The sequence below is a fragment of the Arvicola amphibius genome, chromosome 3, assembly GCF_903992535.2.
Source record: "Arvicola amphibius chromosome 3, mArvAmp1.2, whole genome shotgun sequence".
In the NCBI taxonomy this organism is placed as follows: domain Eukaryota; kingdom Metazoa; phylum Chordata; class Mammalia; order Rodentia; family Cricetidae; genus Arvicola; species Arvicola amphibius.
The window spans coordinates 142,662,023-142,688,738 of record NC_052049.1 but is presented as its reverse complement, the minus strand read 5'-3'; the positions used below and the strand labels follow the sequence as shown (position 1 = coordinate 142,688,738).

Here is a 26,716-nt window from a genome sequence, read left to right as displayed (position 1 = left end):
AACATCCCCTGAACTTCCTGGTTTTCAGTTGCACTATGGTTACTTCTGCTTCATTTATTGGGGGTCAGAAGGTAGGGATGAAGGGTGGGGGGTTATAGGCTCATGTTGCTGCCCATGCCCACACATGAGGGAGCTCATCACTCATGCCCTGATTCCCAACCTACTCCTTCACCCCTACCCACACATTTACAAATTTTCAATTCATGAATTTCCCATCCTTTGACAAACATCAGTTGAATTCAGCTTCCTGCTGGAACTGTGATTGAAATATAACACACGCATCTGTTTATTGACCTGGAAATGTGTACATGAGTAAGGTTATAGCATTTATAGGACGCAAGTTCTGATAGCGAGGTGGAATCGTTTCTTTTAACTTTGTACTAGAACCAGGAACATCTGGGAGTGACCACACAGTTCTTTATTTGTTCTAGATCCCATTTTCTATGAAAAACAGGCTTGGTCACCTAATAGCCCCACTCAAGTATGCAGCTGCATACATGAATAAACACTTATGGTTCACAGGAAAGAACTTCACAGCCGCAGTTAAGAGGTACTAGATTCTTTGATGATGATGATGATGACGAGGCTGAATATTACTAATGACTTACTGCTTGTTTTCCAATATAAGGTATGATTTGATTTAATCATTATGATTACATCTATTCCACAGACAAGCCTTGCAGATAAGCCACGTGATTTGCCCATGGCCAGTAACTCTTGCCTATCAGATCCCAGAGGCAGTCAATACTTTGGAATCTCTTCTACCCACTATATTCAACTATCACTCATAGCCTTAGAAAACACACAGATTTTTAAATTATTCTTAATTTGAGCTGAAATGATGGCTCAGTAGTTAGGTGGTTTGGCTGCTTTTGGAGAAGACCTGAATTCAATTTCCAGCACCCATGGTGCTGGAACCCAACACATAAATTCCAGTCCCTGGGGATCCAATGCCCTCTTCTGGCCTCCTCCAGAACTAAATGCACACGACGCACAAGTATATGCCTAGGCATAACACACGCAAAAGAAATGCAAGAAATGATAAAATAAAAATTATCATGCTTTTGGATTTATTGTGTGATGGGTCACCAGGGACCTAGAACTTTCTCCTATTTCTTAGCTATGCAATCTTGCATATTCACACAGCAGGTGTGGCGTGCCCCAACAATCCAGTAATGACTAGGATCTCTCCTCTCCACAGCACAAGTTGTAAGGATTAAATGAGAAAATGAACACTGAAGCTATCAAAGCTGTTAAGCTCGAAACTCTGGTGGACAAATCACCATCATTAGCCCACAACAGTCAAAGGGAGAGAAAACTGCAATTCTTTGGGCAAAGTCTAAGTCCAAACTATATTAGGAACTCCCCAGCCTGTTAACAACACCCAACTCAAAACCACCACTGCTGATCTATCAAAGCCATGCAATAGATCCCGTGGAACACACTCCCAAGAGATGCGTGCTAACTCATATTCAGTAATTACACCTCCTTTATTTGGTGTGTTCCCAGGCCTTTCTGAAATCTGTTATTCTGTCTCCAGACACCTAATCAAACTTGAAAAGAAAAAGAAAATCCCTTCAGTGTTCAAAACACACAATCTCTCTGGTGTGATATCAAAAAGTTCAGTTGAACTACTTAGTCTTCAGTTTCCCTGACTCAAGTTTTTTGGAGTTTTTATAATTAATTATATTCCATTATTACTCATCATCAATTAGCTCAAAATGTTGCTGAGTTGGTGACTGTGCTGAAGAAGGCAGAATTTAATGATAATCTGAGACCAGAAGGACACTAAATTTCTCTCTTGTTAATAATTAAAGTAGATAACTTATGTTTTTATTTATAGCTTCCAGAAATATCCGGCTCATTCCTGAGCTCTGCCCTGTCAGCTAATCATCATCTGGTCAGGATCTGACTTGGGCCACCGTGTTTTATCTCCCACACTTCCACTGCAGCTATAAATGTAGCCCAACCCAAAGGGAAAACAACTGAGGTCATCGCTGTGTGAGTTATGGAACTTTCCATCCAGACAAACGCTTGCACGCGCCCAACAGACGGACCAAGGAGAACTAGGGCTCACCTCTCTGCTCACCTGTTTCAATCTCCCAAATGTAGACAGAGTCATCTGCACAGCCGACGATTAGAAAGTTCTCCACTGGGTGCCATCGGACGGTCCTCACAGGAAAAAGGTGCTTCCGGGCGCGAAGGAGGCACTGTCTACCTTCCAGGTGAAGGAGAGCCACAGAGTGGTCGCCACACACACAGCAGAGTATTTGCTCGTCCCTTACCTGTAGAAGCACAAAAACTTACATACGTGAAAAGCTGTGTGCTACCTAATGGGAGAGTTAACCCTTCCACACACTCAAGCATGCACACACTGTTCTGCTGTACCTATTTACAAGAATGCATTTGTGCATTCAACAGAACTTCTTCACAGGGCGCTCATGAATCAGCGGTAGACACAGAGCAGAGTTTCAACTCCCCGACTCACCAGAAAGGTCACGAGACAGGCGTGAAAGGGAAAGGGCACAGCCAGATCCTCTTGTAAGACACCGAAGGGTTCCCATCACTCAGCAGAGCAGGCAGCAATGCTGATGTCGGAAACAGTGCAGAGCACAATAAACCCCAGACCTCATTTGTCACCACAAAAAGAAGCTATTTGTGGACACGAACTTAGGCCCAAGGGTATCAAGAGCAGAGACTTTCCACTTAAAGCCTCAAAATGTGATTTGGTTCGGTTCCCAGAACTCCACAGTTTCTAATCCAAACAGGAAACTTAGTGCAGACACAGTCTAAAACAGGACAGCATTAGATGGCTCTTGCTGAAGGCACTCCCTCGAAAGTACAAGGACATAAGGAGTTTTACAGCCTGGGGACATGGGTCAAAGTCATCAATGGTCACCTTCACCACCCAACTTGGAAAACTAGTTGATAAAATGAAGAAAAATTAAAATTAATAAGTGATGCAGGGATGTAGCAGTGAAGAACACTTGCCTAGCATGCACACAGCCCTGAATTAATCCTTAGGAGCATGCGGGGCTGCTGACCCATCCAGAATGGCAGCTGCAGAGCTGATTGCTACTCACTGTGCAGGCACTAGACAACATGCCCCCCCCCCAATTTTAAGGAGACTAAAGAAATCCTGAGGAGAAAAAAAAAATCACAAAATGGAAGATGTGATACATCTGGAGGCTAGACTTTAGAATGGGTCAGATGTCACAGCTCCCCAGATATCCTGCCTTGTGGAGAAATGGTATACTCCACAGCTCCTGGAATGTGAGCCTCCAAGTGATCCAGAAACACACACAAAGGGGCACGCAGATACACACACAAACATGCACAGACACACACAGAGAGACATACAAGTAGGCACACACAGATACACACACAGACACATGCACACACCTCCACCCACATATACACAAGCACACACATAAACACACACATATATAAACACAAAAATATAAATCAAATGGTCATGCATGAACACAGGTTGGAGGACTCACACCGGGTTGATCCAACCCTGTTTCCTAAACATTTGAAAGTTAGAAGATGAAATAATATATAGAAAAAGAAGCAGAATTGTAGAATAGTATGCTCTTGGAGGTAGAAACCATATTTCTGAATTCATAGTTTAAGTTCTATAATCCCCCCCCCCCATGCTGATGTCCACTATATTCTAACCACAAATCCCTTTTTTTTTATCTGACTTGTTTTGATTGCATTCTGGCACTAACAGCTACATCACCTGTGGCTGGAGCAAGAGGCTAAGAGAACAGGAGAGAGACAGATGTGGACTTCTGTGCTGGAGCAGAAAAGAGAAAAGGATTGAAAGGCGCAGGAAAGAACCTTGGGAATAAAATAGATTCCACATTATTCCAAACGTCCACATGGGAAGTTTATGAAACAGCGATTCACTGTTTCATTTAATCCTCAGTGATCGAGAGATACGTTTCTTCATGTCTTAGCCCAGAAGACAGTGTCAATTTCTCCATGTTTACACTCTATGGACATAATTTCATAAGCCAATATAACTTACCAAACACCTTATCTACAATTGCCATATGCCGTTTCCCGCCAAAATCTAGTTCAGACTTTAACAAGGACCTCAGCTTATTGTTAATAACTGGATTTAAGTTGATGTCTCATGAGAGGACAGGCATTATCTATATTTCCTTTTTCTCATAGATTGATGTTTATGAAGTCAATATTTATCAAGTTTTCACCCAGGGCTTATTAAGGAAATCAAAGCTAAACTTTAATTTATATATTCCTACATTCGTTTACTTGCTTTTGCATAATCTTTGAAAGTATTTTTAAAAAATTAAGGCATAACTAGGGAGAAAAAATTGATTACTTCATGCACAATTTAAAATATTTTATAAAGCTACAATTGATCCAATGTTTACTTTAGCAACATTGTTTGTGTGACACATTATAATAAAAATAAAAAGCATATTGAAAAGTTACAAGCAAACTTGTCCGAGCTAGCTAACTGTGGGCAGACAGAATGTGCGTATTTTGTTTGTTTGTTTTCTACTTGTGTGAATACAGGGTTTTGTTGTCGTTTGCTTTTTAACTTGTGTGTTAGGGTTTACTCTCTATATTCACTTACTTTCCGGTTCTCTGGTGGCATCAAGAGTCTTGTTACTGGACCAGCTTCCAAAAAGAACGTGTGCAGAATTTCTTCCCTAAAAATATCCCACAGGATCACACAGGAGCCTTGATCCCCAGACACCATCCAGCTTTCGTCTAATTTTGAAGCAAGACCGTGAGGGTAAAGTAAGGAAGTCACACTCTGGTGATGGCCTCTGAGGAGCGTATGACAGGGGGGATCTGGAAAGGGGTCGGACACCAAGGATCACAATGTTACTTTTAAGGTAATTCTGAGATTTTTGTTTCGCAAATTTTAACACGTGCACACAGTTGGCGAAGAAAATTACTCAGCAGCCTTGGTATACCATCTCAAAGAGAGCTAAATGCCTCCTCTCAAGCTAGACCAAGCTTTGACCGAGACAGGAAGCTTGGTCATTCAAGTCCCCTGTTTGCTGATGGCTGCTGACATGCTATAGCACGAGGGAACTAGTCACTTACCCCTTCTTCACTTGAGCGGCCAAGTTAAATTTAACAGAAAAGAAAAGCAAATGCCACAGGACGTTTTTCTACAGAAGATGTTTGAAATGATCAAGTTCTACCTCGTTTCCATTGCTTCCAGATAAAGTATGCCAGACTCGAATAGGTCATCAACCCCTTCTGTTGAAAGCTGGGCACACTGTTTAAGCTTTGGTGCTGAAGGAGTCAGCACCTTGCCTGTGAGCCAATCACTTCCTACTTGTGCTGCCGCAGATGTAGACATCTGCTCCTTTCTTCTGACTCACAGAGTCCACCCACCTCTTTAACATACGAGCAACAACCAGCCTCACGTTGGACAGGCTGGTGGGTGAACGGAATACATTCTCAGCTTAATGCCTGGCACCTGGGAAGCATGGAAGCCTGGGGGCATGTGGGCAAGTGACCTTTCAACCCGGATCTGAACTGGAACTCAGGTCTCCTGATGAGCCGCTTCCCTTGCCACTAGCCCCTGCTGCTGCTTTCATTGCCGCCCACATTTTCCAAACTAGAGGCGACCCTTGGCCATGCGCATTATTTGAACTGAAACAGAATCTCCTCAAAGATCTGTTATTTTGTTCTGCTTCATACTCTGTCCTTAGCAAGCTGCGATGAATGTTGTTAGTTCAGAAGCTTGTCAGTAAAGTGCAGGTTTCTGTCTGTTTTCTCTATATTAGAATAAATCGGCCTAGATTAAAATGTTTACAGTCACCGCATTCTCTGACTCTTAGTGGCAGCTGTTTACCTACTTATTATCTCTTCTGGCATCGTTGCCATTTACTCCGCGGCTGTCAACTACAAGTCACTCACACTCAGTGAGTGGTTCAAGTGTGAGGGAAGACTGGAGACTACATGAGGTTTTAATTGAAAACTACACAGAAACAAACAACAACCACACCACTGAGGATGTGTAAGGCCCTAGGTTTGATCCCCAGCATTGCAGGGAAAGAAGAAAGGAAGTTCATTTGGGGGAATCCCACAGTAGAATGCTTATCGAGTATGCATGATGCCCTAAGTTGAACCTCTCAAAAAGGAAAAGGAAAAAGCCATGGGCATACAATTTTACTATATATCCTAAAGTTGGCATCCCCTCTGATCTTCCCTCTCCTTATATGACAACTCATTGTATAATGACATTTATTTAGCAGATATTGTCATCATGCAAAGAGATGAATAAGAGCACAGACTTTATTATAAGGAAATATAAATAAATACAGGGAGATACCATTTTATTCTCATTGGTAAAGATTTAAAGATGTAAAAGGCGGTCACTTTGGGGGGAACACTTGCAATTTCACAGGTTATTATTGGGTATTCATGTATATACTCATATAAGTTCTTTATGGAACCATTCGGATAGCTTAATTTTCAAAATCTAAATCACAAACTAATATTGATGTAGTCATTCAAGGATAATCAATTCTAAACCTTCCATAGTAGCTAAAGGCTGGAAAACTTAGGCATCAATTAACAAAAGTGTTTTCAACCTAAATTTTGATTATTATTCATCATTTATAGTGAGCTCATGAAGAATGAGCACCAGAATATTTTATTAATAGTTATTCAATAGTAATTCAGCGTGGCAACTATTTTGTTAATAAAAACACTGCACACAGTGTGCTAGTGTGCGTGTGTGCATGTGTGCACGCATATATAGACATACCCTTTCAGGAAATATAGTGACACTATTATGTACACGGGCCTTTAAAGCGGCATGAGAAGCTTCGGTGGGATAGTGCAGCTCTCGGCTTGAGTCCTCACAAACCTATGTACATGTGTAATTTAGCATTAGATCATGCACAGGTTTATCTGCAAATGCCATCAAAGGTCTGAGGCCTCTGAATCACTTTCGTATAGCTCGTAGAAGCTATACAAAAGATAAATTAAGTAAACAGGTGAAGGAAAAAATTTCAGTCACCTTTCCATAAAGAGTCCACTTCTAGAAGTCCTGCTTTGGCAGCATTCAGAGCCTTCGTGATGAAAATGGTCCCATCCTCACAGCCACAGACGAGCTTATCAAGATTTGGAATGTACTCTGATGAGGTGATGGTGGCTGTCATTCCCATCTCATCTCTGGACCCGGAGAGATGGTCTGCGATGCTCTGTGACACCGTTTGATGCTTATCGAAATTGTCCTGTAGAGTCCAGGTGGTGGTTATCGGAATTTCTGAAAGGAGCACACGCAAGGGGAAAAGTTGGTTTATTTATTTATAAGAGATATGGAAAATCTAGTAAAGATGTCATCTTTTTGGTAGAAAAGCTCAGCCACACTCAGAACACCAGTCTGTAACTCTTGGGATGCTCAGCTGAAGGTCATTTGAATTATGTTAGTTGTATTTGTGCATCAGATCCACAAACTTAAACTACATCTGTTTTCATATTGGTATTACATCCCTAGTTGCTTGACAGAATGTCTCACAAAAGAAACTTAAGGAAGGAAGGGTTTGTTTTAGCTCAGAGTTCAAGAGCATGGTCCAGCATGGCGGGGAAGTCACGGCTATGGGAGCTCCCAGCAGTGCTCACACTGCGTCTACACTTAGGAAGGAAAGAGATGAATGTGGTGTTCAGCATGATCTCTTCCTTTAATTTGGTCTAGGACTCCAGATCATGGAATTGTGCTGTCCACATCTGAGGCCCTTCCTCCCACCTTAGTTAACCTGCAGAGACTCTGCAGAGTCATGCTCAGAGGTGTGTCTCCTAGGTGACTCTCAACCCTGTCAAATTAGCAGTCTTTAATTATCACAGTATCTAATGGCAAGAGTCTGCTTTTTGTCTGAAGTCCTCTATGACTCAATGTAAAAGTCTCTGAATTAATCACAATTAGTTTTCAGATAACAAGACCAGAAACGGAAACTTTGGGGGCTAGAGAAATAGGTCAGCAGTGAAGAGCATGTACTGCTTGCCTAGAGGACCCAAGTTCAATCCACAGCACCCACATCAGGCAACTCACAGCTACTGCCTCTAACCACAGCTCCAGAGGGAATCAGACACCACTGGCTTCTGTGGAAACCTGCCCCTGTATGCACATACTTACGACAGACATATACGCAAAATTTAAAATAAGAAGAAGAAAGAAATGTAAAGTGGCAAGCTGATCATAGCTTTAATCCCACTGCTTAAGAGGAGGAAGCAGGAAGAGCTCTTTAAGTTTGAGTTCAAGGACAGCATGGTCTGTCTAGTGAGACACTGCATTGGGGAAAGGGGGAAAAAAACTATCTTACCTCTAGGAGAACCATCAAACTTAGATATGGGGACATCTGGAATATGCCACAATGTAATTCTTCCTGAGACTTCTCCAGAGAAAAGTACCTTGTAAAAAGGCTCCTTCCGTTCATTCATGTAGCCCATGACAAAATGCAGGTTCTGCAAAAGCAAGCATGGGCGTGGCATAGGTGGTATGGTAATGATATGGCAATGGCATAGGTGGTATGGTAATGATATGGTAATGGCACATGTGATATGGTGATAATATGGTAATGACATATGTGATATGGTAATGACAGAGAGAAGCAAGACTGCAAACCAAACTAAACCTTTCCATCTGTTCACCACTCTTTCAAAATCTGCAAGTGAATTAAATAAAATCATCCATGATTTGGCAAAAGAAAAAAAGAGCCTTGATTAAACATTAGACATGAGATCACAGGCTAAGCTTCAGAGAGTTGACACACGGATGTAAGCCTGGGTATAGCACTGGCAAAAGACCCACCTGTTTATGTGTTCATACTCAGAGAAACAAAGCTGGACAACTTCCCATTTCAAAAAGATTTTATTTTATGTATATGAGTGTTCATCTTTATATTTATTTGTGCCCATGTGTGTACCTGTGGATCAGAAGAGGGCATCAGGTCCCCTAAAACTGGACTTACAAATGGCTGTGAGCCACCATGTGGGTGCTGAGAACCAACCCCAGGTCCTCTAGAAGAGCCGCCCGTGCTCTTAACTGCTAAGACCTTTCTCCATCCCCACTTTTCCAGTGTTAAAACAATGGTATTATATAGCTTGGATGTTTGCTTGTTAGGGTAGAAATTCATGAGTGACATTTGGTTTCTGTGGAAAACTGCATTGGTAAGAATTTATTCTGGAGCCAAAAGGGAGAAAATGGCAGGTCGTACAGAACAGCAAAAACGCCTTTCTAAGTGGCCATAACTCTGATTTGAGACAAGGCTTTGCTGCTGCCTGTGAAGGAGGGAGATATGTCCCCTGATGCATGCTGCAATTCTGAATTTTTTTGTTCTTTTGTTTTTGTGGTTTTTTTTTAGCTGTTCCAGCAGCACACGGGGTTCTCATTTTGCTGAGAAATTTTTAACAATGTTTTTGCAACAAAACCTTAAAGGGGCATCCTGGCTGTGGGGCTTCCAGGAGCTCTGCTGCTTAACTAAGCAGATGATTATTTTGTACATAGCCACATACTTTCATGTTGATACGCCACTAAAATAAAACTCTTTCTCTTCATAAAGCATCTCTTTGGATAATTAACCGATGACTGATTCTACAGGTTAAAAATCACTTTGAATAATACCACCAGAATTAAAAAAAAAAAACTGCTTAGATTTTAGATGTGGTCAACTGCCAAAAGTATAGTTCAGCCACATAGGAAGCTCACAGTTATATTCTCTACCATCTGCCAGCAACCTTAATTACTCTCGTTTGAAGAGGAAATTTACTCGTAAGAATAGCTAAGCACGTGTGAAAATGATCTTGATGTGTAGTCAAGTTTTTCTTTATGTTTTAAAGTATCAACATCCTTTTATAGTTTGAGAATTGGAATAGGTATATCGAAATGTTAAGAAGATTGTATGTAACAGAGCAGAAGATAAACGTGGGATGTGGGTGCATGTTTTTGAGAGAATCCATACAATAAATTCCAGTAAGTGTCGCATCTAGGTAAAGGACAAGTAAGTGTTAATCGTACTGTTCCTTCAACTTCCCAACAATTGAAATGTTCCCTGCTACAGTAAGCGAACAGTCAATATTTATGGTGGTAAAATTAGAATTTTAATATCTGCTTTATTTTCTCCCACACTTGTAATTTCCCTGTAATGAATAGGCCTTGTTGTATCAATCAACAATTCTTAAGGGTGGCATTTTCTCTCCAATAGCCATTAACACTCGAAGTTGATTTTCTCCTGTAACAAACTTGATCTGATGCTTTGGTTTCAGTTTTGCAAGCCTGAGTCTATTACAAAGCAAGGAGCAGGCTTGGGGCCGCTTTTCTTCTCTTACCTTGTTTTCCTCCACAGACGTGGAGCACAGTAAGTGAGGGTAGATGGTCTCCTTGAGGACTCCGCCATCGGCAGGGCATATGCATTTGGAAAGCCGACTGCGCGGGGAAAATTAGAGGCGAAATTTAGAACTTAGGGTCCTTTATTTGCTTCCACTTTTCAAAAGCCGGATGGCACCATTCGAGTTTCTAAACTCTAGTTAGAAACTGTTGGGTTAATAATTACGGATGACTTTTTGAAAGCCCCGCACCAGCTGTACGAGTTCTACATGGCTAATCTCAGGCCTTCATCCCCTGCTGTGTTGTACAAAAGCAGAGGCCTTGCAAGCCCGGAGTAAATCTTCCAGTGCCAAAGTTGTTTTGTTCTGGGTTTTGATCAGGGGCTGCATGCAGAGACTTTTCCATAATAAACCTCCCCAAGTTCATTTTCTACCTGAATGTTCTGAACGCCGCTCCCATCTGAGCCCACCTGTTCAGCAGCTGATAGATGTAACTGTGACCGTCCTCTGTCCAAACAAGGATCCTGTATGCAGCAAGCACTTCCCCACCAGCAAAGAACTGTCCATCTCTGCTAACTTCGGTCCACAGAAGGGAAAAGTCACAATAGTCATAAACCTGCAGGACATTGTGGATACACATGAACAAAGCCGGGGAATAGACTCTGCCAGGAGGATTAGCAATAATCATGCTCATCGAGACTATGGTGAAGTTAATGCTACAACCTATTAAATATTAAAAGCAAGCATACTGTATTCATGGATGAAGATATTGTTTTGTGATTTACTAATATTTCACTCAGACTTATTCTTTCCCATTTATCCTAAGGTACGTTGCAGTGGATAGATGTCCCATCATGTACCCTGTAAGCATAGAAGCCCAAACCCTACATTTTTAAATAGTTTTATTCTCTCCATATAAGTAGTCCCAGTACAGCACTTAAAAATTCCTTACGTATAAAATGTTTGCGTAGTAGACATCCTTAGTTAACTGGCATACTTTAAATCTTCAGCAATAATACATCATTATGGCACAAGTCAGACAGACTTCTGTTAGCAGCTGTGTGAAATGTTAGAGTAAATAAAGATAATATTGTAGTTTTTCTTTACCCTTGGAGAAATCACTGACTATATTCACAAGGACAGAAAGAATACGCCCTAAAAACATGGTAGCGATACAACAGAAAAAAAATTCAGAAATATGATCTAGCTCTTTAAGTGACAAGTATTAGCTTTCGAAAAACAAAATGCAAACATTGGTTTTGAAAATAATTTAGAAACCCTGTCTCCAAAAAAGAAAATAATTTGGCAATTCATTTTTTTAAATAATTTGCCTTTGTTTTATGTGTGAGTGTTTGTCTGCATGTATGCGTCATATGCATGAGTGTCTGAAGAGGCCAAAAGAGAATGCCACATCCCTTAGAAAGGGAGTCACAGGCATTCGTGAGACACCGTGTGGCTTTCAGGAACAGAACCCGTCCTCTGGAAGAACAGCCGATGCTCTTAACCACTGAGCCATCTCTCCAGCTCCCAGAAATTATTTTCAACATTACTATGATTTGTTGTTGATAAAACTAGAATTTATTGGTCCACATACACTATCTTTGGGAGCTAAGTAATGGAACACAGAACAATAGGCCAAGAAGAAAAGACTAATCATTCCATGTCTTAACATTATTACTTTAAGGAGTTATTTTCCAATATTTAAATTATATTATCATTGTTGGACTCAACAAGAAAATCATTTCATTTGTCCATGACCAGTATTTTTTAATACCTTCCAACATTTAGAAAATACCACCAGCAGGAGTCTCTCAGTGTATGTACAAAATCGTATTGTCTGACAGTTCAAGGAATCAAGAAACTTCGATTCTTTTTCATAGACATCTTGCTTTTCCTTTAAAAGGGAAAAAAAGAAACATTTGGATATAAATTCCAGGAAATGTACACATAAACAGAAGACATAGTCCTTCTCATATGCTTGACACTGGCTCTTCCTAGCATTAGACAGGGGAAAGTATCCAAGGTTCCTTTCCAGTGTTTTCATCTAAACATTACTTTGCAGGATTGAAGGACTTACTACTGATACTCAGCCAAAAACCACTCTACAAGAAACCATGATAAGCATTGAGAATATAAAGTTACCAGCTACCAGACAGAGCAGAAAGGAGGGGTGTAAAATTTCAAAAATCAGAACAGCAACAAACCAACCCTGAAGGGTCTTGATTATTAAAACCAGAAGCAAGCTGATGTGGGACAATGGTCTTGTACTTTGTAAAGATTTGTCACTTGTATTTTAATAAAATGCTGATTGGCCAGTAGCCAGGCAAAAAGTATAGGCAGGGGACCAGGCAGGAAATAGACACAGGGCAGCGAGAACAGGAGAATTCTGGGAGGACAAAAGTTCAGTCTTCAGTTGTCATTCAGACACAGAGGAAGCAAGATGTGACTGCCTCACTGATAAAGGTACCAAGCCATGTGGCTAACACAGACAAGAATAATGGGCCAACTTAAGATGTAAGAATTAATTAATAGGAAGCCTGAGCTAATAGGCCAACCCGTTTATAATTAATGTAGTAGACCTCTGTGTATTTCTTTGGGATGAATGGCTATGGGACCAGGCGGGACAGAAACCTCTGTCAACAGTAAGCAATACAAGAGATGCTTTGAAGAAACACAAGCATAACCAATGCAGGGCACCAAACCTGCAGTAAGCTTCTGATAGTGCTAGGAGTGGGGTTCTAAAGAGCAATAAGCAATACAGTATCTAGGCTTCATAAAGAAATTGCCACTGACTGTGGGGTGCTGTCTCACACACATACTGTGTTTCTGCGTTTGTCTGTTACTATGACTTTAGTCTGATGCTAGGGAGCAGCAGGTGGGCATGCCGGCATTCCCAGAAAGGTAACCCTCATACACATCTGTCTATTTACAGATCCCATACCCTAGAACAGTCCTAATAGAGGGGACAGAACAATGTCTGGTATCAATTTTTAAATTAAAAATATAATCTTTCCCTCTCTCTACCCCTCTCTTGTGTGTGTGTGAAAAACAAATCTATTTACATTATGTATGGAGACATGGTTGGAAGGCTGCAATTCAACTGCTTCAGTGCCCACCCTTGAAACGATATCATTTAGACCTTCAACTGTGAATATGCATCACCCCCTCATAGTTTGAAATTTTCAATGAATAGTGATTGAAATAATGGGAAAATGAGTGGTTTCCAAGCCAACCTGGATGCTGTTGATGGACGAGGAAAGGTCCCAAACTTTGAGCTCGCCAGTTACAGACACAACCAAGAGAGAATCCTCTGTGAATGGAAGGTATGAGCTGTCAGTCAGTGGACTCAGATGCTGTCACTATAACCTCACAGCTACCCAAGGATTTCACAGGGTCAGCAGGATATATTTAGCTTCGATTTTTGTTGAATTTAGAGAATGATTTCATCCCATGTTCTAACTCCCTGTGTATGTGCAGAATATAGAGCCATAGCACCTGGTAGGTGCTGGTGATGTTGAGCCCGCTTAAGATGGGATGTAGAGCCAACTCCCACATCACTCAAAAATTAATGACTATAGAGCCTGAATTTCAGTAATATATCCAGAAAACTTGTTCTGCTGTTTTACAATAAAAGAAAAGAAAGAAAAAGGAAGGAAGAAGGAAGGAAGGAAGGAAGGAAGGAAGGAAGGAAGGAAGGAAGGAAGGAAGGAAGGAAGGGCAGAAAGAAGGAAGGAAAAGGAAAGACAAGAATAGAAAGGGAAAGTTGAAGGGACAGGAATGGAAAGGGAAAGGAGTGGGGGGGGAGAAGGCAAGGAAAGGAGAAGAAAGTACAAATAGCTCAACTGCCTGTCCCTCTCAGCAAGCAGAACTGAGAACTGTGTCATAGAAACAGCTTCTCTTTCACCCATCTTCACCTCCTGCTGGCTTCTTAATAACTTGACCCACTGGTGGAGGGAATCTGGGTTTCCCTTGACATGGCTTCGAGACATTGCCAGAACAAGGTGAACACCAGCAGAGTTCTCTGTTCTGGCTGGCCTGACAATTTCAGGAGTGTCGCAAGCAGCTGCTGAACAGTCTTAGAGTCCCGAGATGCCCATGGTTACCTTGAATTCTCACAGAGTGAACAATGCACATGCATTTCATCCAGTCAGGGGACTGTGAGGAGGAAAAGGTGTGCAGGAAAGCCAGCGTCCCAGCGTCGAGGATGAGGACATCTCGGTATTCCCCACAGCACAGCAGCCAGCCTTCGCCGGTCATTCGGAAGGTGCAGTGGTAGTACTGTAGGGTAGAATTTGAAGAAGAACACCTCAAAGATGACTAGTCTTGATGCCCTTCTAGCTGTGTAAAGGCCTCTCTAAATCCCAGGCAGCCTCTACTCCCAGCCTTTGAAGTAGATGACACCTCCAATTCCCTCCATTAGCCCCACACTCTTGCCATATTGATTTTTCAGCTTAGCTTCATCACCCCTCACCTCTCACCCTCAGTGAATGATAGGATTATTATTATTATTATTATTATTATTATTATTATTATTATTATATTTTTTGAGACTGGGTTTCTCTGTAGCTTTGGAGCCAGTCTTGGAACTAGCTCTTGTAGACCAGGTTGGCCTCAAACTAGCAGAGATCTGCCTGCCTCTGCCTCCTGAGTGCTGGGATTAAAGGCGTGCGCCACCAACAGATGGGTGGTATATTTCTCTGTAGTGTTATTTAGAGCTAAACAATAATAATCTGGACTCTCTACCCCAGTAGTACTACTAAAAACTAGTATGAGGTGAAAGCATTTTAAGAAGATATTCTTGTACCAAATAAAGTTTGGAAGTAATTTCTATTAAAGAACAGGTTATACATCCTACTGTCCCTACACTCTGTGACTGGGTTCTGGTCCAGAAGAGGGGAGAATGTGAGAATGTTATGATATAAGGCACCAGTAGCACAAACAATGGGAAAATATAAAAGCAAACTCTCAATAGCAAAGGGTACTGAAATTACCCCTTTATTTGTAATCTGTCCATCAAAATTCAGAAACTACTTTGGAAATCAGAAAGTATGACTAAGAAAGAGCTCAGTGGAAATCAGTCATCTGTCTGGTTTGTTTGAAGCCCTGGGTTCAACCTCCAACACTGGAGAAAACAGAAAGCCCCTGGATTGGAAAATGATGACAGAAATTGTAACTAGGTCTTTTTTTTTTCACAAATTAGAAAAATCAATGAAACCACCAAAAAAACTGGTTAAGACTGAAAAGTGTGGCATGAGCTTTTCTTTCTTCTGAGATTTTATTTTTACAATTTTTAAATTGTACCTGTGCATCAGTGGGGAGTGGGATATGTGCACCTGAGTGTGCTGCCTACAGAGGCCAATAGAGGTCACTAGCATCCCCTGGACCTGGATTAGAGGCAGGATTTGTATGCTGGGAACCAAATTCAGATCCTCTGGAAGAGCAGTAAATGCTCTTAACCCCTGAGCCATCTCTCCAGCCCCAGACAAGGTTTCCCATTGTATAAAATAGTATATTGTTAAGCTGAAGCTTCCCAAGTACACATGGATGCTTTGTGTCACTTAGGAAATGTGAAACAATAAGAAACCCATTTTTAAAGAGAAGATACAGAAATGAAATAACCAGGAATAAATGTTGTTGACCTGTATCTTTAGACTGAGAGGAAGGCCACAATAACAGGTGATCACTGGTGATATTTTTTTCATTGTGGAAGAAAAGTAAAAGAAAATTCAAGAAAAGAGTATTCTCCAAAGATATTAAGTCTCCAGATTAAAAAAAAAAAATGCCATGAACAAATTGCTGTTTTGGCATCTTGAATGTTCTGAAGGGCGTGCACTTACACAGATTGCAGTGTGCCTGTAAGGAAGGGTGGTTTTCTCCACACACTGCCCGTTGCTCACATTCCACAGGTACATCTCCCTGGAACAGAGAACTCTGCATTATTCTCGCCATTTCCACACAGTTGGTTGGAGACTTTCTTGTGCCACCAAATTTTTCTTCAGTGATGCACTTAGGCACCACCTGATTGTTCATGTGCCTTTTTGTTACAGATTATTGGACAAGAAAATGCTGTGGTCATTAGCAGGGCTGACACACCGTAGCTCTGTCATTTTGTTTGGATAATGACACCCTGCCTGCAGCCTGCATGCTTTGCTTTCGGGACACTCTGGCTAACAACAAACGGTGGGAATTCAGCCAGTGTCGCCTTCGAGAGGGACAGTACCACAGTCTCTCCATGGAAACTTATTTCAATGAGCTTAAACTACATATTCTGGGAAGGATAACACATCAAATCTGTGTTCATGGGCAGCTGCTCCCCCACCCCTTCTCTCTCCCGAAAACAAACAGCACCACCTAGAGGCCACATTTGGTCTATCACTGATCCAGTTTCTTTCTTTAAATCCCCCCCATTTGAAATCATGAAATAAACAAACCTTGACACTTAATATTTGTAAAACCTTCATTATTTTTGAAAACTCTAGTTTAATGCATGTTATACACAATGAAGCTATGAAATACACCAGGTAGATATGTTAAACCTAGATGATTTCTGTTCAAAGAAGATTAAGGACAGTCGAATCAGAATTGCGTAATACCCTTTGACTTTGGAAATTTCAATACAGAAGCAAAACCAACTAGATGGGTAAAAAACAAGCTTTATGGGTAGTAAGGGGAAAGGCCATAGTTGAGGTAAAAATAATATATATATAATGTATATATAACATTAGTATATATATACATATATATATACTAATGATCTTAAATTTTGCATGTATTTGATAATTTTTCAGGGATTCATTTTTCTAATCAAGCAGTAGAAGCCAATATTCTGAAACAGTGATTCTGAAACTGGGGTGATTTCTGTTCCCCACCGTCAGCCACTTCTCGAAGACAATCTTGTTGCCACTAGGAACACACTACTGCCATCTAGTGGACAGAGAACAGAGGTACCTCAGTCGCCTTGCAGTGTCAAGGTTTTCATAACAAAGGACGTTCTTTCCAAAATGCCTTGAGTATGCGGTAGAGAGGGCGTGCCCTAGAACCCGACTCACAGACCTCCCTTCTGTTTTTAACTAGTACATCCGAAAGAGGTTTTAAGATAACCCGAAAAAGCATGCCATTCTACAAAGCGGGAGGGAAAATCTGTGTGTCCACAAACATGTATGTGCATTCGTGAGCATGCTGGAAACAATATGGAAAGAAAGACAGAAATTAAAAGAACATATCCCAGAATTAAAACAACTAATAATACACCTAAGGGGAAATGAAGGATATAGAAATTAAAGGTAACGAAACTGAATTCTAGGTAGCCCACAGCATAAAGTAACACAGTCACGTGGTTTAGCGCTGCAGCCTCCACTCTTGCCCACATCCACAAGCCTCTGAAAGTATTTACAAAGCGACCCCAGCGAGCCTCACTCCGTGGCCGTTATGGAATACTGGTAGATGTGGTTGATAGAAGCTCACTGTAAACTGATATGCTTTGAAGTTCATTTTTAAGCTGGTATCTCTAATAATCAGTTTTTAAAGATGTATCTTATTTTTATTTATGCATATGTGGGGGCTTTAATATATATGCACACAGGAGTACAATGCCCATAGAGGCCGGAGGAGGGGGTCAGGTCCTCTGGAGTTGGAGTTCCAGGCATTTGTGAGCAGCCATGTGAGTGCTGGGATCTGAACTTGAGTCCTCTGGGAGAGCAGACACATTCTTTACTGCTGAGTGATCGCTTCAGTCCCAGGTCTGGACTCTCTTACCTTCTGTTTCCTATTGTCTCTAAGAGTTATCTGTTGCTATGTCTTCATACGTGCACGTGTGAGTGTGTGTGTGTGTGTGTGTACATATAAATGTGTGTATATATACACATATACATGTATAGATAGATTGATTAAATAGATAGCTGTCCCTATACTAAGATTTCTCCATCAGAGCTCAAGATCCCCATACCCACTTGCCTACAGATGTTCCCATCTGTGTGGCACATGGGAATTCACAAGCCTCTTCCCTCTTTTGTTCTCTGTCAGAGAATGGTTTATTCATATGTAAGATTCCCAAGTTAATCTGAATCTCACACTCCTCCAGCTGTCCCCAAGTGGGCACGGAAGACTCCAAATATGGTTGCTGTGCCATAAGGATGGCAGGATAGCTTAGGATTGTCTAGAAATGCAGCTTACAGAGCTCTAGGCTACCCCCACTGAACTCTTATCTGTGGGACTAGGGCCCAGAAATCTGCCCTGACCCTCAGCACATGTCTCTGAGATGCACTCAGTCTTTGGGACCTGGGTCCTAGCAAAGTCTCTGTTCTACGTTCTGACACTTGTCTACTTTGTACCCACTAGTAACCATAATTTCTCTTAACAAGTGGAATCCTCTCTATCGATGCCTTTAAGTTTAATTAACCACGTTGCATTAACTCTGTATGCTTATCTACACAAAATATTAATACTACGATATCAACTTCATTTTGTTAGTACATATTTCCCACGCATTTCCTTTTTTAAAAGTGTTGCATGAGTTCTAATTGGTCTAAATAATTTAAAAACCCAGAGTCAGATATTAGGAGGTGAAAGCTGAGAGATCAGCGAAGCAGTACAGTCGACCACTAGAAAGACCTTTTACCTCTACTGAAGGCTCAAACTAAAGGGGAGATCCCATCATTGCGAATCAGACTGCATCTGAGTTCTTGTCTCCTCCTGTCTTATATTCCTCTCTGCCCAGCCATATCACTCCTGCCTCAACCTCCCTAGTGCTGAGATTAAAGGCGTGGGATCCTAAGTGCTGGCATCACCTTTGCGTGAACTCTGTTTCTTTTTTAGACAGATTTAATATCGTGTAGCCCAGGGTGGCCTTGAATTCACAGAGATACATCTGCTTCTGTTTCCCCAGTGCTGGAAATGAAGGTGTGTCACCACTGCCTGGCCTCTGTGGCTAACTAGTGGCTTAACTCTGCACTCTGATCTTCAGGCAAGCTTTATTTGTTAGATCTCAAACAAAATATCTGGCATAAAAGAAGTACTTGCATAACTTAATTTTTTACAAATGTATTTCCCAACTTTATTTTCTTTTATGTTTTATTTGGTCTTATTGTTTTTCCAATTGTCTGACAAAAATTATAGTTTAATTTTAAAACTTGGTCCTATCATTTAATTGAGATTAAGATTAGTTCAACTGCCTTATTTTATGCTTTTTTTAATGTGTGGAGGACAGAGGTCCACACTGGTTATTTTCCTCAATCCTTCTTCTCTTTCTTGTGAATGTCTTTGTGTTTGTGTGTACACACATGTGTGGGGGTATGCATGGAGAGTAGGTATATAACTGTGTGTAGGTTTTTGTGTGGATGCTACTGTGTGGGAGTAGCATCTTCTTCAGTCTGCGTGGGAGAAGAGCACTGAATGTCATTCCTGGATTGAGGGTGACCTTCAATGTATGGTCCTTGTACCTTAACCTATCAAGTGCTGGAGTTTCGGGTGTTCAATACCACCCTGGGCATGGAATCCTGGAGGCCAGAGGTCAACACTGGGAGTTTGTCTAGATTGTTCTCTCATGGTCTCTCATGGAACCTGGAGCTCATCAATGTCGCTAGACTGACTGGACCACACCTCAGGCTCTCCTGTCACACTCTGTGGGGTTACAGCCTTGTTCACGACTGCCGGAGATCCATACACAGGAACTCACATTTGAGTAGCAAGCACTTTACCCCGGGTCCATTTCTCCTCCACTCCCCTCACACGTTCTTTGCTTTTAAGGAAAGGAAGGCAATGGAGATGGAGCTAAGCAATGCTGCTTGCCGCTCACCCGTTCTCAGCAGCGCTCACAACATAGGGCTGTTTGGAGAAGTCTCTCGCTCTTGCCAAGCATGTCACTGAGGCCGAATGTCCAAAAAGAAGTTCTTTAGCTGAAATCTGAAAATGCCGAAAATTAGGTTTTTGAACAACTCTAAACTTCCAGTAATAATAATAATAATAATACATCTTTTAAATATGCTAAGTTTTATATGTATATATACAAGTTTCAGGAACACTGATACATAACACAGAATCCACAGTCTAGGGAACCTGGAGATGAAGGGATGTGTTGTTCTCAACGTTTTGTTTGCTTGCATTTAAGCTCCATCATGAAATTTTGATGAACACTAGATCAGTTCCTCAACATTTCAGGTTTGAATATATCTAAGTCAGTGCCACTGCTTCTCTTGCCCAGAAATTTCCCTGATGAACCCAGCCTGTGGAGGCCAGGATTTCATGCTGGGTGTGGTATTGAACCCCTGGCACTCCAGCACTTAATAGGCTAAGGCAGAAGGAGCACACATCGGAGGTCGTCATCAATCCAGGAATGGCATCTATTGGTATTCTCTCACAATTCTTTCACAAACTGAAAAGTCATGTCCACACTAAAACCTAAGCACATTTGAGACAGTTTGACTCAAAATTATTAAAAATGGGAACACGACCTAGCTGCCCTTCAGTCGAACATAAACGACAGGTACAGGCAAAGAGCAGGTGTCAGTTGACTCTGCAAAGAATTGAGCAGCTGAGCTACACAGATGGGGTGAAAGCATATGCATGGCTTGGGTGAAAGAAAGAACCCTGGACAGCCCACTCTGGTGTAACTCAAACTCTGGGATGCTCAAGACAAGACAGAACTAGGGCTATAAAAACATTGGTGCTCATCACGGATTTGGGAAAGCAGGAGACTCGAATGCACATCCAGGAGCCCTAAAAAGGATATCAGCTATAATGTAAACCATGGGAGTCAATAATCATGAGTTCTAAATCCAATGATGTGCGCGATATACCACTCCAGGGTGATATGATGTCAGAGTTAGCGTCAGTTGTTAACTTGACACAAGCCTATAGTCACCCACAACTGAAGATTTGTATAGATCAGACTGACCTGTAGGCAAGTCTGAAGGGCATTTTCTGAATGGTGATTGAGGTAATTGAGCCCAGACCATTGTGGGTAGTACTGTCCTTAGGTACATCCCTAAGACTGGGCTATATGAGAAAGTAAGTAGCAAGCCGTGGGAAACAAGCCAGTGACAGTGTTCCTCTGTAGCCTCTGAGTTCCTGCCTTCTGACTTCTTCAGTAATGAACTGTTACCTGGAAGTATAAACCAAATAATCACCTTCCTCCCCCACGTTCTTCTAGTTGTGTTGTTTATCACAGCAACAGAAGTCACACTAGGACACACAGTGATGGCCGGGGACACTGGGTGAGGGATGAAGAACCCTGTATCTTCTATTCAGGTACTTTCAGTACATGTGGCCTTGTCTTCATATCAAATTATACTTTAGGTGCCAATTTTAAAATACTTTAAAAAATAAAGCACTGAATTTTTTTAAATACCTAATTTGACTCCCTTCCTCAAAAATAATAAAGTGAACTTTTCTATACAAAAAACAAACCAAACTCTCATTTATAATGTCGGTGTTGTTTTCCTATGAGTTTTTTGAAAGTATAGCCCTAAGTTCTTATTCTTTTATCATCTCATGTCTGAAATAAAGAGTATATTTTTTATCTTGTAAAAAAAAAGACTTTGAAAATTAAAACCATACAGCAGAAAAACACAGGGCTGAGAGAGGGTTCAGGAGTTAATTGCCCTTGAAAAGGGCCTGAATTTGGCTCTCAGTGCCCACATGGGCTAAGACCCACTTGCAACTCAAGCTTCAGGGGATCATAAATTCTCTAGTGACCTCTATGGGCACCTGCACTCATGTGTGCATACTCACAGAAACACACACACACGTACGCACACATGTACACCGTACACACATGCGCACAGACACACGTACACACACAAATATTCTAAAGAAAATGCATAATGCCTCCTTAAATGAAGAATAAACATAATAGAACAAAAAACAATTTGAAAAAATGTCTTGTGGATAGTAAAATATCTATATTTCACATGGATCAATACCCACTTTTTTCTCTAAACTATGTAAACATACACATGAACCGGTAACCAAACATATCTATCCAATATAATATGGCCCCCTTTATTTCTGTCATAATCAGAATTATTTTAAAAGATCTCTTGTCATACTAAAATGGTTGTGTTAAAAAGAAGCCTTGCAGTTTATTAAGATCGCATACCAAATTCTAGCTTTACATTTTTCCTGGAAAATTCCTAGGGTTCCAACTCAGAAAACACTACATCCTTGTACCCAGGCACTACATTTGGGTGCACAGCCACTTGAGTGCCATCCCTCTCCAATGGATGAGAAGCCACAGCAACTCTGTACATCACAGACACTCTATCCACCCAGAGAAAGTCCACAACAGAGCAAACATCTGAAGTGAACACCATTGCCTTTGTGAGATAGTCTGAATGAAATAGTCCTCATAAGCTCATATGGTTAAATGCTTGATTCCCCAGGGAAGGGAACTGTTTGGGAAGGATTGGGAGGTATGGCCTTATTAGAGGAGGTGTGTTACTGAGAGGTAGGCTTTGAGGTTTCAAAAGTCCATGCTAGACCCTTTCTTTCTACTTACTTCCTGCCTGTGGATTAGATGTAAGCTTTGCTCTATTGCTCCAGTGGCAAGCAGACATGCCACTGGGGCAGCAGCTAAGAGCTTACATGTGGCGGCTATGGTCAGTAAAAAAGACAAGCTCTAGTAATACCACTCACGTGATGTACACAGAAGTCAAAGCCAGAAACACATAACGTCTCGTATCTGCTCTACACATTGTTTATTTGCATGACTACTTTTTCATAGCGTCCTAATGGTCAACGTCCAGAACACAAGACTCATCCCATGCCCCCAGCCCAGATCTTCCCAGAAGCTCCCCTTGCCCAGAAGATTTGAAAATCCCTTTCCTGGGCAACAAAACATCTCTATGGCCAAACCTCATCTCCTCTCCTAGCTCATCTCTCTTTGACCCTAGTTCATACCAGGATCCAGCAGCAGGACTCTTTCCACCTTGCTGCAGATCAGGTTGTTTCCTTAGGCAAAATGACCTGCTTCTCCCACCTTGCCAGTGTGAGTCTCATTCTACTCCACATCTGAGTTCTTCAGTATTGGCACAACAGGCTTCTAGTTGAGAAGTCTTTTGTTTTAGACAGTCATTTGCAGTTTAAGACAGCAACAGGAACCACTAAATGTCAGCAGCGTCTCTCTGGTTCCAATTTTGACAACCGAAAATGTTTGAAAATGTCCCTTAGGTGGCAAACTAGCCTCCTGTGAAGAACCCTGCTCTAACCCTAAGACAACTTGCTCCTAAAAGGAACATGAAAGAACTTTCCAAGGGAATACCACCTACTTAGGATCCTCACAGGGTGGCCCAAGTAGCCAAGTCTGGCCTCTCCTATACTGCAACCTCAAGGGCCACCATCACAAGTGGCCTCCTTCAGGTATGAGCTCATCCAAGCTACCGTTAGAGTGTATCCAGAAAGCTCAGTAACCAAATACTGCACGAATATCAGAAACACATTGAAGAAATGAGAAGCTAGGAATTCAAACTTCTTAAGCTTGTAATGAGCTGTGCATTGCTAGGCAGCCACTTCAGCCGGAAAGTAATATAAAATAAAAGGATTGAAAAAGATTAGCAAGAGATTTTAGGCCACTTAGGAGTCTGAGTTTAAATGATAATAGAAAACATGCATTTCGTATATATATGAGCACCATTTTGAAGCGCATTCACTATGCCACTATCCAGTCCTTTGGAAAGTGTTCATAAACATTGAGCTGAACTGGTCTGCTGTGAAGCTCTTGGCAGTCCTATAGCAGAAGGGTTTGGGGATAGGAGGTGTTAATTAATTACGCCATAAAATAGAATTACAATTAATTGTTAATTTAGGTTTAAAAGTGACAGACTTTAAAGGCTAAAAATAGTTTTGATCTTTAAAAGGCTTTTTAATGAGGGCAGTACACTTTAAGTACATCATTAGTTTAATTGTTCAAATTGGGTCTAGAGACTGCTGGAGTTAAGCAAATATCTATTCCGATATGTTAAATGTTTATGACTCGGGACAGAAACAATTAATTGCTAATCGATGGGTCCAATACTAGGTGAGGTCAGGTTCTGAAATCAGAGGGTGACAACAGTAAATTGGATGTAGAGGTTTTGATGTGGTCTGTAAGACAGTCACAGCAGAGCAGGGACGCAAAGAATAGCAAGAAGGCTAACCCGTCAGATATGTCCAGATAATTAAGATATTACTCATTTAGTTAATAGTGGCTTTCAGGTGTGCCTTTTGTTTATATCAATGGGCTATATTTCTTTAGAACTATACTTAAACGCCTATTCACTTACTCACCCATATAATTTAGGCTAGAGAAGAGTAAAACTCGGCACAGCTTAAAGGGTGATAACGCTTAGCTGGCAGTGGAGACCAACCCTCTTCGTACTTATCACACAGCATCTTGATTTGTCTTGTGAACACCTTTTCCACCACCATGAGAGCCATTTACCATTACTGTAGGGCTGAGAAGCAGAGTGACCACCGCAGGTTTAATACCCATGGCCTTGACGCACCTTCAGTTCAGGTGAGAGAGTCCACAGACAGAGCTGACCCTCCTGACTGCCGGTCACTATGGTTTGCTGGTCGTCTGTGATCATGATGGCTGTGATGCTGTGGGGAGGAGCTTTTCTTCCCCAGAGGGCCACGGCCTGCAGAGCACTCCTCATGTGGACGAATCCCAGATACAGGGACCCTGAGGGAAACAATGTATATCATTATCGTTCTTAAATTTGGGGAAGCTCACATCTGTAATTCCAGCAATGGAGGCCCGAGGGAGGAGTACTGGCACAAGTTCAAGGCTGACTTGGGCTACACAGCGAGTTCTAGATCAGCTGTATCTGAGAACTGTGATGGAAGACTTTGCGGCCATTTCTTGCAATCAGCCAATCTTCTTTACTTCTTAGTCAACCAAAGAAAACAGGGTGTGCCTATAGGATGATTGCTAACTACATGTGCATCCTTCCTCACAATACCTAAAAACTGTAAGCCAAATGTCAATTAATAGGTAACCAGATAAATAGAGGCATATCTACACAATGGGATACAATTCCTCAACAAAATAAATGGTCTAATTGACCTACGTGAGTCCCAGGACAATTACTTGCAAACAACAAGTACCTGAAAAGAACAGTGTTTTATGATCCTCTGGGTAAAATACTGGAACGTCCATATTAGCACATAGTCACTGGAAGCAGAGAGCAGAGCAGGGAAGCCCCATGGACAGGAAGATGAAGCTTTTTTAAAATTTTAATATTTATTTTATTTGCAATTATGCGTATGCATGTGTGTCTGTGCACACGAGTGCAGTCTCTCTGAGGCCAGAGGAAGGCGTTGGATCCCTTGGAACTAGAGGAACAGGGGGTTGTGAACAGCCTTCTGAGGGTTCAGGGCACTGAACGTTGATCCTCTGTGAGAACATTGTGGTCTCTGAACTGATGAATAATCTCTGCAGCTTTAAGGGTGGTGAACATGTCCATCATCCCATCTCTGGTGGTGGGTTTAAGAGTATGTACATATAACAAAGCTTATGCTTTAAATGTATATATTTGCTACATATTTATTATATTTTGCATGCCAATTATGCTTCATTAAAGCTGTTTTTTGTTGTTGTTTGTTTTGCTTTGGGGGGTCATTCTGGAAGATACTGTAACAACCAAGTCTAAACAGAATTCTTATGAAAACATAACCACAATCGTACATAAATTCACAATAAAAACTTATAACATAGCCATGAAGATCATAAACCATGACCAATCAGAGGGCTTGAGTACCCTGGGGACTAATAATAAAGGACTAATCTAAAATTCACCATAAAATGAACAAACAAACGGTTAGAAATTATTAGAATGGCAAGGACATTAAAACCTTAAAAAAATAAGACCTGAGAACCTGAGGCAGGAGGACACTTGTTAAAGCACAGGCTGGACTTCTCAGTAAAATCTCATTTTTTTTTTTAGAATCTAAAGTTTGATGCTATAGCTCTCTAGTAGAGAGCTTACATTGCATTCATGATACCTTGTGTGTAATCAGTTAAACAACTGAAGGATTGGCCAGATCAACTTGGTCTGAGGGCCGGTGTGGGGATTGTCTTTATTGTTGATTGACATGGGAGGGCCGAGTCCACTATGGGCAGTACCACCCCAGGACGGGTAGTTCTGAGTTGTACAAGAAATCAGCCTGAGTAAGCCTTTAAGAGCAAGATAGCAAATCGTGTTTTCCACAGTTCCTGTCTATGCTCCTGCTAGAATTCCTTCCCTGGTTTTCCTCAGTGATGAACTCTGACCTGGGCTTCATCTCAAACACTGTAGCTTACCCAGATACCATGGATTATCTTTCTCATGGAGATCTCCAGAATGTTCCCAGCTGGTGCTCTGGCTTACAGCCATCCTTAACCCACTTCCAGGGGTCAGATGCCCTATTCTGA

General features: G+C 41.4%; 1 protein-coding gene across 2 annotated transcripts in view; it reads right to left on the bottom strand.

Moving 5' to 3' along the window:
* Wdr72 (WD repeat domain 72) overlaps window positions 1-24,959 on the bottom strand; it is a 152,426-nt gene extending 127,467 nt beyond the window's left edge. The window contains exons 1-12 of one of the 2 annotated variants that reach the window (XM_038321935.1): window positions 24,807-24,959; window positions 20,123-20,229; window positions 16,167-16,245; window positions 14,433-14,607; window positions 13,563-13,639; window positions 12,104-12,223; window positions 10,764-10,945; window positions 10,333-10,429; window positions 8,328-8,469; window positions 7,025-7,273; window positions 4,613-4,833; window positions 2,090-2,285 (exon numbers count right to left, since the gene is read on the bottom strand). In XM_038321935.1, the coding sequence (XP_038177863.1) occupies window positions 2,090-2,285; window positions 4,613-4,833; window positions 7,025-7,273; window positions 8,328-8,469; window positions 10,333-10,429; window positions 10,764-10,945; window positions 12,104-12,223; window positions 13,563-13,639; window positions 14,433-14,607; window positions 16,167-16,245; window positions 20,123-20,229; window positions 24,807-24,959 (1,798 nt within the window). Of the gene's footprint in view, window positions 1-2,089; window positions 2,286-4,612; window positions 4,834-7,024; window positions 7,274-8,327; window positions 8,470-10,308; window positions 10,430-10,763; window positions 10,946-12,103; window positions 12,224-13,562; window positions 13,640-14,432; window positions 14,608-16,166; window positions 16,246-20,122; window positions 20,230-24,806 lie in introns of both variants that reach the window. The other variant, XM_038321936.1, reaches the window with a different exon arrangement.
* Window positions 24,960-26,716: the final 1,757 nt, after the last annotated feature.